Consider the following 17,096-nt stretch of genomic DNA (forward strand, 5'->3'; position numbering starts at 1 on the left):
AGGAGAGCTGCTCCCTGCACCCAGGCTCCTGGTCACCTCTCCTCAGAGGGCCTGCTAAGGGACCTGGCTCAGCTGCCTGGTTGCCTGGGGAAGGGGACCAGAGGGCCCTGGATCGTCTGGTGGATGAGGAGGGTCCCTCTGGAGCCCGGGGCACTGTGAGAGAAGGCAGAGGGAGAGCCACGTAGAAGATGCATCGACTGACCCTGTGGACTCAGAGAGGGCAAAATTTTAGAAAGAGTACTATGACAACAGTTAGTGGGTCTAGAAGTGCTGGAACAAATGATACAAGAAATGAAAAAATGAAGGTTATTTGAAAAAAATCCTTAATGCTGCTGTGCTTTTCAAAACAAGCATTATCAAGTAGCCTAATTAGGTTTGGACCACATTATTTTTATCAGGTAAATGAGACTGGAACTTCACAGAAGCTTTTGTATTAGCAAGGTTTCTTGTTTCCAGCTGGCCTCCCTAATCCAACCATGCATCTCTAGTCACACGGGAAATTTCAGCTTAGGTTGGACAGAGGCTTCTGCTGGCTGGCCCAGTCCCTGGCCGACCACCTTTCCTGCTGCCTGCTCTCTGTGGAAAGGCTCTCAGAGGGCAGACGCTTCCTTCTTCTTTTTGTAGCTGACATTGCTATTGCCAGAGCACCATGGACGGAGGCCCAAGTTCTTTCAACAAAGCAAAGACTTGCATGAGATGTGACAGATCTATAGAGCTGCTTATCAACAAGGAAGAGGCAAGGGGGTTAGCACTTCCAGGAATATGACAGAAAGAAAAGGAAGAGTAAAAAGCTGCTATCACACCTGCCACAGAGGGCAATAAAAGATATGTGAGATGGCAGGGCAGAAAGCTAGTGAGGGAGTGGAGTGCTTGGTGAACAAATGGCATATTTGGGTTACCGAAAGTATGTTAGGAACATTTTTTTTAAGTCATATCACTCCTGTGATGAAAGAGGAGGGTCATTCTGAGTCACATGATTATCACAGTGCGGTAGATCATCGCCAGCACTAAGGCCCTGCAACACAGCTGCATATTTGCTTTCAATTCTCTGGTCTGGAAAAACAGAAGCCCTTATATATAGATTATCTAAAAAGGACCAAACAACTTTGGAATGCTGTGGATGAATATCCCATTTTAGATCTTGTCTGTAGAGGATTAGAATAACAATGGATTCTCATCTGGAAATCCACTGAATCATAGGTCACGGACCAGAAACTTTGGTAAAAGTTCAGTCAGGCTCTTTAAACACAGTTTTATTAAGGGCTAAATCATGCCATAGGTGCTGGGGTCATTGAGATAGAAGTCAGTCACTTCTCACCATTAATGAGTGTACAGAATCCTTGATAGGTAGTTGAAATTCTATTTGATAAGAGCTGTTTTAGAGTAATTAGTGGGATCATGGGTTAGATTTGGGTTTGAGGAAGCTGGAATGACATTATCATAGCAAGAATGATCAATGATATCTTTCTGAAGAAGGTAGAGCAGCAGTGGGTGTGGAGGTGAGCTGAGGGGCGTTCTAGAAGAGACAGGGGACATGAAACTGCAAAGTGGTGGGGGAGTGCTGCAAGGTGTTTTATTTGGCTGAAGCCCAAACTGGGAGGAACGGCATATCAGAATTCAAGCTGGAGGCGTGGGCTAGACCTGGAGCTTGGGAAACTTATATGCCTGCTAAGGAGGCATGGAGAGTTTGGGGGTGAGAATCACTGATGGATGGTAATCAGGGGAGTGAGTAATTTGACTAGTTGCACATTTTATAAAAGTCTCTCTGATGGCTTTATCAAAGATGGATCTGGGGAGAGGGTCTGGGGAGAGGAGATGCTTGGTCTGGAGCATTGGTAATTGTGATGTAAGATCTAGCTGAGAAACATTTCAGCATTTAAATGGGCAGTAGGTAACTGACATGGACACAGTCAGGGTTATTGGAAGAAAGGGGAACCAATTTTAGTGAGAAGGTAATTAATTCCATTTGAGACATGTTGAGGCAGAGAAGAAGATACTTTTTCACCTTTGATTTTTGAGCAGAAGTATCAGTCTGTGAGGTACAGTAGGATCAAGAAAGGACACCGGTCTTATAAACAACATCCAAGTGTAGAGAGAGAAAGTAGCACAAAACTCAGGAAAGAGGTATATCAGCACATGTCAAAGGGCTGAGTTTCAGTTTTAGAGATTTCTGCCTTGTGAGTTTCTGTGTTTGTATGTGGATGTGATTTAGGGTGGCAGAATTTTTGAACTAAGGACAGGCCATGATGAGAAGGTCCTAAATGGCTTTCAGTAAATTTTGTGTGAATAGAAATAAACTAATTTCATATGAGCAATATTGATGATTCTTTCCCTTTTGTCAGAGGTTTAGTCAGTAATAACTAAAATGTCTTAAGTTCCTTTTCACTGTAACTCACCATATGAGCAAATTGTTTAGAAAAACAAGATTACGGTTCTAGCTTCACTTCTTATTTCTTTTCATGGCACCTTTCTGATGGGTCTCTCTTCCATAGTTTTTTTCCCTCTATTTATGGATTTTGGCTAATTGAGATAATGTGCCTATTTATATTAGTCCCATTCTATTTTTTGGAGAGGTTTTCTTCTCATCAACAAAGTAGGGAACATAAATTACTTGTCCTACTTCTTCTAGCTGGTATTGAGTTCTTATCTTTACCTTTGATCCTTCAGTCTAGTTTCCCTCTTGTAACCTATGCACTGAGCAGAGGAGAAATTGTCTTTTTGAACATCATGTGATGTTCAAATCTTTGAGGTGGCTATTTATTCATGCAAGCTTAGCAATAAAAATTCATTTTCATCGGGAACATATTTTGCTAAAAAGTGTTTTTAAAAAGGAAATGTATCCTTTGAAGCCATTATGTCAAAATCCTCAGCGTATTTGCCACCCATGTTTGGATACAAGATTTTCCAAAACAAAAAATATCACCAAAGTCCTCTGTTAACTAAGCAGTCAGGAATCCCGGTAATGTCAGAAGTCTGTATGGCTCGGTGATGATCCAGGCTGGGTAAATGTAAAAGAAATTTGGGGCTCTGGAGAGCTTGTGGCCACTGAAAGACTGATCTGTATCGGGCCCTTCTGAGCCTGTTCTCTCCCTAAGAGCTGGCATATCCTAATAAAACAAGTTACTTCAGATTTAATTTCTATTTCAATAAGTGTTTTAAAGTTTTTACAGATATACTTAACTTTTTACTATTGTCTACATCTACATTATAAAAGTAATTTATACTCATAATGATGACACCCAAACAGCATGAACTGTTGAATCAAAGCAATAGCACATTTGTTCTATAGTATCCGAGGCTGTAAAGTGTATTTTCATAAACAATGTGGGGTGAAATTCAAAGGTTTGTTTAATTTAAAGGTTATATCTAGTTCAGCCAGAATGCCTCATATTTGACCTCTTTGGGTAACTGTGGTTTTGCTCTACAGCCTTGCTGAGAGCACAACCTTATGTTAGATGGACAGAGGGAATTATCGAGATTTATGGAAGGTACACGTGATAATGAAATATTTAAAATGCAAATGGAGGAAATGCTTTGCACTTCAATGTATTGAATGTGTTCAAGTCCACTTGGCATAAGGAAGCCAAGTAGGAAATTATGTGTTTAAGGATGGCAAACTACCCAGTCACCTGGAACATCACATCACTTCCCTATGCAGAAGAGAAATTGAAAATGCCCTGAATAAAGGCAAGCAGAATGGTAATGTGCCAACCCAAACTATCAAAGAAAGAAATGGAGAAAATGTGGGGTTCTCAAATTTTATATCAAGACAATAATGTTTCACAATATATGTATACTTTTTTAAGTATAGAAAGAGATAATTCTAGCTGCTTGAAGAAACAAAGGGGCAAGTTGGAATGCAGTGACAGCTTTATAATACAATAATAGGATGCATGTCTTTGGAGTGGAATGGAGCAACTGAAAAGTTGGGTCAACATCATTAATTGTGATGAGTTAATCAGATTAGCCTTTTGACAAAATCTATTGGAGTTTGAAATCTTCTACTAAGAAGCACAGAAACTCCCATATTTCTCAAGGAAGCTTACTCACCTGAGGTGCAAGAAGACGACTTCCTATTAGGGAGTCGACTACCTGTCTTTTACAAGGTGAAGATCTGAGCCTCTAGGGGGAAGGTTTTTTTTTTTTTTTTAATTGAAGTATAGTTGATTTACAATGTTGTGTTAATTTCTGCTATACAGCAAAGTGATTCAGTTATACATCTATATATATATGTAGACATTCTTTTAAAAATTCTTTTCCATTATGGTTTATCACAAAATATTGAATATAGTTCCCTGTGCTATACAGTAGGACCTTGTTGTTTATCCATTCTATATATAATAGTTTACATCTGCTAACCTCAAACTCTCCCTCCATCCCTTGGCAACCACAAGTATGTTCTCTGTCTCTGTGAGTCTGTTTCTGTTTTGTAGATAGGTTCATTTGTGTCATATTTTAGATTCCACATATAAGTGATATCATATGGTATTTGTCTTTCTGACTTCACTTAGTATGATTATCTCTAAATCTATCCATGTTGCTGCAAATGGCATTATTTCATTCTTTTTTTTTAATGGCTGAGTAGTATTCTATATATGTACCACATCTTCTTTATCCACTCCTCTGTCGATGGACATTTAGGTTGCTTCCATGTCCTGGCTATTGTAAATAGTGCTGCAATGAACACTGGGTACATGTATCTTTTTGAATTATAGTTTTGTCTGGATATATGCCTAGGAGTGGGATTGATGGATCATATGGCAACTCTATTTTTAGTTTTTGAGGAACCTCTGTACTGTTTTCCATAGTGGCTGCACCAGCTTACCTTCCCACCCACAGTGTAGGAGGGTCCTAGAGGAAAGCTCTTTTGCTCTGGTAGTCAGAACACCCAAGAAGCCCAGGTGTTGATGTGATACCTAGATGTACTACATCATCTAGGCTTTCTCAGAGGACCAACCTGACCAGCATTGGTACCCCATGCTTCCTGACTTCCATTTTGATTTTCTAGTTTATCACAATTCCATCTATCTGAGTTCTACCTAAGCCAATAAAATACCCCCAAATAAAATATGTTTTAGGTTCATTTGATTTTGCTGGGACATTCAGGTTTAATTCTTGGACTCTTAACTACCTTAAAAATGTCCTCCTGCCAGATATGCCATCCTGCTATCAGCTGTCCTTCTAACGAGTTTACATGTTCTGAAAACAATGAGAGATTTACTTATTGTATGCAAAGTTTCTATTGCATCTGTAAAAATCCCTATTTCTGTATATATATATTAAGTTCTATTTACCAAGAGTTATCAAATGATCTCTTTGTTCTCTTTAGGTGTAATAAATGAAAATGTTCTGTTTTATATGGGACAATATTAGACCTACAGTAAGTGTCCTTCAAAAAAATGATATATTGAACAAATATTTATTGAATAAGTTAGGTACTACACATTAGCTACTCTGAATTAACTACTATGATACTAATAGCTTTCTTTCTTTTTTCCTTAATAGCTTAATTTTCCTGCCACATAGGTGACAATTTTTACCCCTGTTATATTTATTTATGTTAAAGCTCAGTCACTTTGGTAAAATAGGTATTTGTGTTGATTATTCCACATCAATTTATCCTTGGGTACAATGTACCATTTCAATCTGTATATTCAAGTGTTCTTTTATTTTGAAATGATTTCCCTAATTTATCAATTTAAATTTTTGGCCCACTGTTTTATTTCTCATCTTTGGTGTTACCAATATGAATAGTCAGAATCTCCCTGGCCTTTTCAAATTAATTAATTAATTAATTAATTATTTTTTGCGGTAAGCGGGCCTCTCACTGTTGTGGCCTCGCCCGTTGCGGAGCACAGGCACCTGATGCGCAGGCTCAGTGGCCATGGCTCACGGGCCTAGCCGCTCCGTGGCATGTGGGATCCTTCCTGACCGGGGCACGAACCAGTGTCCCCTGCATTGGTAGGCGGATTCTCAACCACTGCGCCACCAGGGAAGCCCTAGAATCTAGTTTTATAACAAATAAGATGTCAGGGAAAATTATAGGTCTTACAATACGAAAGTAATATCATTCATTTAAGAAATATTTTAAGAGAAAGAACCTTGAGAAAGAAGACCTGAGCTAATTAAATTTTCTTTTATGGCTTTTGTAGGAGACATTTTATTTTTTGTTGGTCTTTTGATCTTGATAACAATCCTTAGACTTTAATTCATGGATATATAAACATGAAAGGCATATTTGATACAACATTTGTCTGGTATTGATCTACATAGCTATCTGAATAAATCTTCAAAAATCTGTCATGGCAACAAGAATGCTGAGCATAAACTCCTTGACACATGTGACCTGCTCATGTTGGAATTGTTTGAAATGTCTCTTCAGTTTCAGCCCAATCCTGCCCAATGGAGCTTTCTTTATCACTTCTCACTTTCATCCTTCTGGATGTTTATATCTAATAACAGCACACTTGTTTACTTGTTTCGGTTAAAATTATTTTTACATTTTTTTTTCATATTTCAAAAGAGCAAATATCACTTTAATTTCCAAGTCAGATTATGGGGTAAAAAATGTCTGTGTTTTTTCAAGACATGAATTATGTTCACAGAAATAAAATATCATTAAAGATACACACTGAATTGTCTTCATATCTAAGCTGTGAATCCTTGAGAGTAGAGAATGTATATTTTGTTCACTCTGGTTTTCTTTTGCTTAGAAAATAGAGGATCAATAAATACTGGTTATGAATAAATATCATACTTACATTGTGAAAAATCAACCTAATTAATAGGGTGTCAAGATAATCTAAGTGAATTAGACGTTCTCAAATTCTCTCTCTCTGTTTTTAAAGAATGCTTATTTTATTCTAGTTATTAGAAAGTGGATATATGAAAATACAAATGAAGGAGCATGGAGTTGATCTGACCAAGTAACACTATAGCCTTTGCTCTTTTCTATTCTTCCATATGTCATTGCATGACTTTTTTCCTTGTTTCTAAATTGAATGATTCCCTTTTGTTTAAATCCTGCTAAGCAACTAAGAGTCATGGAACATTTTGGTTCTTTTTCACTTGAGCACTGTTTGTGTTCATAAAATGCTTTCCAGGCTGACATGTCTTTAGTGTTTTATGAATAATTAGTTGGTTATGGTTATAATTTGAGAAAGGGACAAGATCTTACATTTCAACACTACCTGGGGACTTTGAGATATTAAGATTTTGCTGTCTAGCATAATCTAAGCCTTATTAGGACCTTTTGTCAGTAATAATTACTGGGATTCCGTTAGTCAACATATAAATAAAAGGAGAGGGTGACTGTAGACTCAGAGAACAAACTGATGTAAAATCAAGTTTGTGTATATTTTTGGTAGATCATGTTCTAAATTAGATGCTCCTTAGCTATCTCAACTGTATGGGCTAGTTAAACTCAAATCCAAACTCTAGGAAGTCAGGTGTCTCTATGGGTCAATTATACCCTTAAATCTTCCTTTCCCACCATATCAAGTCACCTTGCTACCATTAGTAAACTCTGCGTTTTCTTTGTCAATGTTGTTGATGATGAAAATCTGGTTTGTTTCTAACAAACCTCTATCAAGACTGACTGACTTCCTTGATGAAATACTTCCTGGATTAGTACATCCTTTGGGCTGAGATTCTATCACATTATCAAGCCTTTGCTTAAATGATGTTTGGGAATGCTATTTGTTTTATGCTCATTGTTATAACTACACTATGGAAACTTTCAAGACTGAGACAGAAATATAAACATTAGAGGAACTGAAAGAACAATTTATTTTCTGAGACATGCTCCCCAAAAGTGGCACTTGTTCAACCCTTTCTTCAAGAGGAAATGTTGAACTTATGGATGGTAACACATTATGAAAAGAAGCATTATAATGGTGGTGAAACACTAAATGATATTTTCAAATAATGCCTCTTTTAATGTACTTGTTCCCCAAGGATGAGGGAACAGCCATGGCCCTGTCTAGACCCTCCCCAAGCTTGCTCCATAAATGTAAGAACTCTTTTGTTTTTGCCCCAGGCACATGATAAATGCTTCTGTTATTCATAGGCTTGCACGTGTTTATATGCTGTCATATTGTCATGGGAAGGACAGAAATGGCATGTGAGATTTCCTGAGAATCTTAATTTTCCTATGAGAAATTAATCAAAGCTCTACTTAAGGTGAAAACCTGTAGATTACTACATAAATTCTAAATTGGCAAAATGTTATTTAGGAAAGTTCAGCATATCAGATGAACTGTATATTTCTTTGGAGCCTACTGGCTCCTATTAGCTAGCAGAAAAATGGCATATATAGAGAGATAAACTGTATCTTCTTAGAATTGTATATTTTTATTTTCAAGAATGTTCAGGAAAGATCAAAATTGGGAACTCTGTAACCATTCTTCTTTTATTCCTATGGCCTGGGAAAATGTGCCTATTTTGTCTTAACTCTAGATTAAAAATATATATAAATAAATCAGAAAAGAACCCAGGTTTTCCACTCCTCTTTGAAAAGCAGGACTTAATAAAATTTTATTCAGGGTTTGATTCTTTACACCAACACACAAGGTTAGATAATGTCCAAGAAGATTACTGCAAGTCAGTAGTCTTTTGCCACGTGTGTTTCATCATTGAGCTTTCACTCCATCCTTGACTGAAGGTCGTGCTCTACTAGAAGCAGGACAGTGACACCAGTCAACTCCATGTCAGATCTGCTGCTTGAGGTTTGCAGGATATTCCAATAAAGGTCCTTCAGCTTCTGACAAACCACACTAAAATGGGCTCACCACTGGATTGATGTTTTTATGACTATACTGAAATTTTGGTAGGGTCTTTAAGCTATGCAATTAGCGAGATTCTTGAAATAAACTAGTCTGGATGGAAATGAATATTGGCGGTCATTCATTTTAAAAGAAATGAGCAGTTTGACTAAGTCTTACTGTGGTAGAAAATGACTTGCTTTTCACGCCATCAAAGGCAAAATTGCTGATCAATGGAGAAATGAAATTAGCTAGAAAAAAATCTCCTTTACTGATTGACACTGTTTATAAGAAGACATATTTGTGTTATGTCGCTGAACAAGACAGATATTTTGATCTGGCATCTTAAAATGGAGATGCATTTTCTTTTCATAATCAATTAGTTTTTTACGATTGGCATAAGTAGTTAAAAAAAGGAGATTAAAAATAAATCTATAAGGTACACTTTCCTAAAAAATAATTTGTAAGTCATAACAAAATGTACCATTCATATCCTTCAAATTAATTATTTCATTGATAAAATAAGAGCTGCTTAAAGGCTTGATCAATGCAAATGTGGCATAATTATTGTGTCTGGGAAATTTTTTGTTTACTTAGAAAAAAGTAATATTTGAAAAATTCTCTTACTTATTGATTTTACTCTGGGATATTTGTGAAAATAAGTGCATTGATAGTTTATGGATGAAAGGAGTTTCTGCTTAAAATTTCAAGATCGTTTTACAACAGTTTTTTTTTTCTTGCTATTGTTTCTCCATCTCCTACCCCTATCTTTGCTGCCAATTCCTGTGTCCCCTCCCCATTAGGAGTTTGTCAGCTTCGGAGAATTGTTTTGCTCCAGAGTCAGCATGTAGTGAGTTGATTATTGTAACATATCCAGAAAGAAGCTTACAAGAGGTATTATATGTGGGACACAAGGATACCTCTAAAGACTCTTTGAGAGATTGGCTGCATAATTTGTGAGCCCCTTGAAAAATGAAAATGCAGAATTTCTTGTTCACAAACTATTAAGAATTTCAAGATGGTGACAGCAGAGCATTAAACCAAGTGAGGGCCCTTTGTGACTGCACAGGTCATTGCCCATGAAGTTGGTCCTGGCTCCTTGTCCTGGGAGCCTCTTAACTCTTCTCTTCTGTTCAAGTCACTGAGGAACATCTATTCCCTCGTTTGTCATAGAATTTGAGCAGCTGTATTTCCTGTCCCTTCAGTAGTTGGGATCCTTATTTTTGTCTTTCTGTCAATTTTTGATTCATGTGCTGCCTAGAAACTGTCAACAGTATCTTTTTTGACAACTTATTGCAGTACATCTTCAATTTAACCACCTCTTTGGTTTTCTTCTTTTTTTCTGAAAGGAGCTTTTCTCCCATCCTGCCTTGTGTGATCTGATTCCCACATCCTACTCTTTGTCTTTAATCCAACACTTTTATTGCCTTGGATTGTTAACTGTTCCAGGGGGCTCTAGGATGAGTCACATGTCTTCAGACTAGATGGCAGGACTAGAGAGCAGTGCCAGTGTTCCATTAGCTTCAGGGTCCTTTTTCCCTACTCTCAGGATTTAAGGAGCTCTAAAACCCAAATATGCATTTTTAATTTCTGGATGTGGTTTAGCTCTGAATTTATGACCTCATTTCTACCTTTGTGACCTGGACTAGACACTCATTTAGAAGGAGACTAAATTTCCCTTTCATCATCACCAGAAACTTAAGAAAACCCTAAGCTTTGGGCTTTTTGTTTGTTTGTTTTTCTCTCTCCTGGGCTCCACCCAGACTACTCTAGTTCTGTAGATCAGAAAATAATTCTCAAGGAGGAAGAGGAGGACAGCTCAACAGAAGAAAGAGGAAAAGGACATCTTAAAAGAGTAAATCTTAGTTCAACTCCTCAAGTACACAACCCAAACAAGTAAAGTCAAGGAACCAAAGGACACATCAAGGTTCTTTTCAGTATTATCCTTCCTAGCAGATATGTTTTCTCTTCCTGACAATAGTTCAAGGACCTGAGCCCAGGGGGCGAGTGAGATCATTCTATTCCCTCCAGCCCTTTGTGTTCCAAAAGTAGTTCTAAGCATCTAAAGCAACTTCTGAATCCCTCCCAGTAACCGGATAAGTTAAGGCAGGTAGCAATAATCACTTTTCATTAATAAGGCAGCTGAGGCTCAAGTGACTTAGTTGATTTTTCCAAGGGCACAAAATGAATTTGAAAAAATTTTTGAGAACTCAGAATTCTCAAATGCCCAATTAAAAAATCTTAAAAAAAAAAATCTTGCCATATCTTGCTGCTGGCATCAAGATGTTTGCCACTAAAAAAAAAAAAAAAGAAAAAGAAAAAGATACTCGTCACTGTTGATGTCTGTGTTAATCTGTCTAGATTACCGTCATCTGGGTCTCTAACATCATTTGCTATATTTTACTCCTTTCCTTACTCATCATTCCTAAACATGGTAATCTTTACTTTATATCCTTGTAATTTTTAAAAATGAATTTTTTCAACATTTGAGGTTAATTCTTTGATATTCATTTTATCAATAGTGGGGCAATATAGCAACTCATTACTACAATTTTAAGCTGAACCAATAACTAAAGTTTCCATATGTGGCTGGATGTCACATATGATCTCTCAGAGTTGCCCTTAATACTTCTTTGCCCTGAGCTTTTGTTTAGCATTAAATATCATCGTGCACTTAGATGAGGATCTGAAGATTGTACAGTTGCTTAGTTACTTGCTTTTTTCATTGCTTCCCATTTAAGCCAATGACTAAATGAACAATTAGGACTTGGGTTGTGTGAGAGATGTGTTTTATTTGGCATGGACCCTAATGATCAGATAATGAACTGCTTCATTCCTATCAAGAGGATATTCTAAAGGATGGTTTCATTTCTTAATGCTGACCCTCACTCTGAGAGGCAGACTGCTCTAATCATGATAGTTAATGACCAATAAGTGGCCATTTGTCACATTTTCATTCTTTATTCCAGGCCTCAGCCAACCTCTAACATAAAGAATTCAAACTATGATGAAATGCTTTAACAGGTAATGATGAGAGAGATGATGAGAATTTTTAGGGCAGTTCATGCTCCATATGTTCTCTGTAGTAATCAAGTTGAAAAATAGTAGTTTGGTTCCGAGGCACTACACAATTTGATTCACTGGACATTTATTGACTACCCTACATGTACCTCATAAGAGCAGAAAGAGAAATGAATATCAAGGCACAAATCTCTGCCTCTCATAATCAATAGTAGGAAGTTAAGTTCTAATCAAAGTTTAAGTAAATTAGGTTAAGATATACTTGGTTACTAGATTTGTGTGCAGAAAATATAAATTCAGAGGAAATATCAGAAGTCTCTAGAAGCTATGAAGACCTTTAAATTGTGTCTTCTGTACCCTTGGCTTGTGCGTACTTGACTTTGAATATAAACATAACCCGACATTTGGAAAGTTCACAGTTAAATTGTGGAAGTTCATTAACTGCATGATTAAAGGTGATTAAAGGTGTTTAAATTTCCATAATCCATTTACAAGTTTTATCCATTTAAAATCTCTAAATTAGCAGTTTTCTCTGCTTCTATGATTCAGGTCATTGCACCTTAGTTGAGCTAAATGTTTAAGTGTTCCCTGTAAAGAAAGCAAACGAAATTTAAATATCTGCCGTAGGAATGTCAAAATAGGAAATTAACCAGTAGTCTGAATACAAAACTTCCGTTACTCTTTTATTTCATCTTTCCCTCCTCATCACCATATATAATTATAACTGAAATAATAAAATTTTGTAAAATATTTCCTTTTAAAATAACTATGTATAAAACTTAGGTCACTTGGATTCCTTTGGCACATAGTATTATAAATAACAAAGGCACTAAAATAGGGTTATTTTCATTGTAAACTTTAGTTGGAAGATAAATCATAAGAAATAATGTAGAATATATGGTACATAATATCCAAGTGAAAAATGACATAACATTTTATTTTAAAATACTGTTATTAGAATATTTTCTCTAATAATTTATATTTTATGCTATTGATTAGCTAGAACAGTAGGATAAGCATAAGTGGAAATCAAAATTACATTGATAAAATGCAAAACATTATTGGTCACCAAATATTAATCTCTCTAAAAGGGGTTTTGGTAATAAGAGAGAATTAACAGTTTGTAACTTTTTTTAAAAAAAAGTAATTAAAGTTACGAAAGCATCAAGATAAAATTATTATTGACTGAACCTTAAGTTAACTTTTGTAATGCTGATAAGAACTTTTTGATTCTTTAAAGAAGTATTTATTTAGTGTCTATTGTGTGTGTCAAACTTTGTGGAAGGTACAAATATCTCTCCCAAGAATCTTAAAATCTAGTTTCAGAAATGTCAACATAAGTAACTACGATAGTTGGTAGAACACCAAAGACCCATAATCGAGATGCAGAAAAAGTAATATGAATGTTGAAAGGTGGGAGTATCACTCCCAACTGGTGAGATGGGAGGTGAGTTGAATCGCCAAAGATTCCACAGATCAAGTGGCACTGCACCGAGATGGATCTTTTAGGGATAAGTCAGTAGTAATTCCCCTATAGGAATGAAGGGAGTAGTGACATTCTGCCTGACTGAGACATGGAGGAATTGAAGATCAGGAGCTGAAAAGTTTTGGAAAATATGTGTGTGAGTTTATGTATGGAGAGCCTTGAGTGCCAAGTTGAAGAGAATCCTTTGATTCTATTCAGTGAATATATATCAAGCACTTTACTCTTTGTGTTGTGCTAAAATCTGTGGATATTTTAAAAAATCCAGGCAGCAGGGTCTTTCTCCTCAGGAAGTTCACTTTGTGCATTTTGTAGATGCCATAGATGTCCGGACTGGAGTAGGTTAGATGGATTATTGGATACTTTTGGTCAGAGGAGATCTGGGCTATGATTTGGAAGTAATAATTTGAAGGTGATATGTGAAATAAATCAGAATGGAGAAGACTTGGGCAGTACACCCTCAAATGTCAGCTGTCCCAATTTTATTCAGTTCTGAAAAGGACATCTCTTAAAAGAAGAAAATGAAAAATACCAAATTACGTTTGCAGGCTGGTGTGGAGGACAATTCTAAGTGGAATGAGGCTTATTTTCAAGAATCCCACGTTAATGTTCTAATTTCATGTAAGTGAAGGTACTTCTGACATGGAGTAGTCACTAGAATGATTTATTTCTTTAATCTGCACAACTGCATTTACTAATGAGGGCAGAGGCATGGTGGCAGACCATGCAGGTACCAGTGTTCTGCCCTCGCAGGTGATCTTCTCAGCAGCCCAAGATCACAGCAAGAGAAAATAAGTGATGCCAAGTTCTTGGGTGAGAGGGGAGAGAGTGTTGGAGGAGAGGAAGAAAGAGACTTTGTTGAAATTGAAGAATGGAATAAATTGGTAAAAAATTAATACAACAGTTTTAGAGCAAAGGAATATGGCATACTTTTTTTTTCTTAACCATTTTATTCACGTTATAGAGGGATTTCTTTTTTGTTTCTTTTTTTCCAATCATTAGGAGAATGGTTGAGGAGTACTGAATCCATCACTACTTTGATGACACAGTTAAGATTCCAGATTCACATTTCCAGGTACCAAGAGTTCCCTCTAAATGCCACTATCAAGTCAGCCTTCTTATACATTTCTTTCTACTGAACGCAGCAATGCCCATTGGTATCTCTGAAGCATAATCACACCTTAGGTCAGTATTCCTCCAGGTAAAGCAGCTGTTTGGAACTGAATGCTCCCCTTCTTTTTTGTCTTATAAACTGAACTGCATCTTCGTACTTCATTCCACATTCAATCAAAGCAAGTGCGACCAGCACAGGTGCCCTTCCCAGTCCTGCAACACAATGCACTGCAACACAACAACCTGGCTCTTCATGAAATTTGGTTTTTAGTAGGTTTAGCCAATCGTCAACTATCTGATTAGGGGGTGGTGCTCCATCATCAAAAGGCCAATCTAGAACGTGGATTCCTTCTTTTTCAACTGGTGCTTTATCATATGTAGCATCACAAACTTGAACCAAAGTTGTCACTCCATACTTCTTAAATTCCTCTGTGAACTTGTTGAGGGTAGCATTGGTAGGGTTGTGGGTTATCAGAAAACGCATGTTCTCATAGGAGATCTCCACAGGGGCTGGACGGTTCATTATGGCAAATAAAAAGTGTGAGCATGCGTGTGTGAGTGTGATGGGGAAAATGAAAAAAAAAGCAATAAATCTTGAAATGTTTCACAGCAGAAAACATTAAAAAGACCACTAAAATGCCTATTATCGATCAGTGTTTCCTCTATTCAACTTGTTTATTCTTTAAGAAGCTTCTCCCTTCAAGGTAAGCAGAAATATTTAGAATCCACTTGAATCCAAATTCAATTTGGGCCTCAAAGTCTGCTGATGGATACCTTCGGACTCCAAAAAAATCCAACTACATACGAAACTTAAGCAGCCTTTACTACATTTAGGCACTAGTGAGACAAGTTAAAAGAGTAGGTCGCTTTCCACTTTTGTTTACTTGATGCTTAATTTTACTGGAGTCATTAAAAGGTATATGCTTGCAATAAAAAAAAAAAAAGCCAACTATTTCTGAGGCCAGTCTCTGTCCAGAGTGTTCAAGGCAATGTTAATTATGGCACATAGAACCTCCAAGCTCACTTGTCAGCGGAAACGCTGTGCTGAGCCTGGCAGAAGTCTGCCCTCACGCTCAGAATCGCCATAAATGTGCAACGTATATTCCAACGAAAAACGCTGGCGAGCTGGGGACTGGGCATTGAAGTCCAGCGGCGGCGGGAGCGGTGACAGCGACGCCCCCCTCCCCCCTCCAGCCTTGGCGCGCAGGAATATGGCATAATTTAATGCTAAATTATTGCTCTAAAATTCTGCTGCTGAATTATTAAAGTAATATGACTTTTCTCCATATGCTAGGTAGAATTCTAGGATGTCCCCTAAGACTCCTACTCACTGAAGGGCATGTCCTGTGTAGTTCCTTCTCCTTAAGGCTAGATGGAACTTCTGAGTATGAGGATGTCTCCCCCATGAGCAAATTAAATCGTAGTACAAAAGTGAAGGGATTTTTGCTGATGTGATTATGATTCCTCTAATTAGTTGACTTTGAGTCATTCAAAATTCTGAGTGAGCATGAACTAATCAGATGAGCTCTTTAAAAAAGGGTCTAGAAGTCAGAAATGCTCTCTGCTACTGGATTTGAAGAGTAAGTCACAGTGACTTATTCAACATTGAATTCTGCCAATGACCACATGGCTTGGAAGAGGATCCCAAGCCTCAGATGTGACCGTTGCTCTGGCTGACACCTTGTTTGCTGTCTTGTCAGATCCTGAGCAGAGGCCCAGCTAAGCACAGTCCAGACTTTTGACCTACAGAAACTGTGAGATAACAAATGTTTTTGTTTTTTCTAAGTTGCTTAATTTGTGGTTATTTGTTAACACAGCAATAAAAATTTAACATACTCCTCATTAGATAGGTATTCTGAGGGCGCAGGAGAGTGGGGATAATATATATGGAAAATATGTTTACTAAAAATTGAATGAAAATCCATTGACAATTCTTAGTGGATTACTTAACCTAAAAATATTCAGGCTAGTAGATTTCTTTCCCCTACATCTGGCTCTTACTTCTAAGAGTTAGGTATAGTTTGGGACAGAGCAGTGCATCAAGCAGGGCATAAAATGGCCATGTGATACTGTGTCAGAGAAAAAAATATGCCCCTATTTATCTCACTTGATTATCACTGGGAAATTATCATTGGTTTGCTAAAGGGAGGAAATGGGCTTATTTTGGTTAGAACTAGACATGGATTTGTTGACCATCAGTTAATTGTTAATTTAAAGCAAAACTACATGACTCATTCTATGTCTTTGTTTCTATCTGGAAAATATTAATATTTTCTTTATATTCACTGACGAATGTGATTAAGAACTGAATCAAGCATTGGTGTATCATAGAGACATAGAAATGATGGTCATAAGTTTTATGCAAGTGTAATATTTGTGGAGAGTTCTGCTCCCTTCCCTCCCAGCTTTCTTGTTTGATTCTTGGGATAATAGAAACTGATTCTTGAAAAGGATGAAGAAATTAACAAAAACACTGTAAGCAGAGTAAAGCTCCAGAGTTATATTAAGAAACAATTTAGCAGTCTTTAGGAAGGAAGAGAAAATAGCATGGTTCTCTATAGGGTAGCACATGGAATTCGGTTATAAGAAGTGCTTCAATGCAGCAGTAGAAAGGTTTATTTGTCCATAAATGTGTCCTCAGCAGGATGAACTTGGAAAGGCTGCTTCCTTCACCCATTCCTTCTGAAGCCTGGATTTGAAGGCCAATGCCTCATTGT

General features: G+C 37.1%; 1 protein-coding gene across 1 annotated transcript; it reads right to left on the minus strand.

Annotated features, from left to right (window-relative positions):
• Positions 1-14,242: 14,242 nt before the first annotated feature.
• On the minus strand, positions 14,243-15,518 carry LOC309820332 (protein tyrosine phosphatase type IVA 2-like). The gene has a single exon (XM_082651016.1). The coding sequence runs from the start codon at positions 14,900-14,902 to the stop codon at positions 14,453-14,455; it is 450 nt and encodes a 149-aa protein (XP_082507142.1). The 5' UTR covers positions 14,903-15,518; the 3' UTR covers positions 14,243-14,452.
• Between the last annotated feature and the right edge of the window lie 1,578 nt (positions 15,519-17,096).

This window comes from Grampus griseus (assembly GCF_964374135.1).
Source record: "Grampus griseus genome assembly, chromosome: 3".
NCBI lineage: Eukaryota > Metazoa > Chordata > Mammalia > Artiodactyla > Delphinidae > Grampus > Grampus griseus.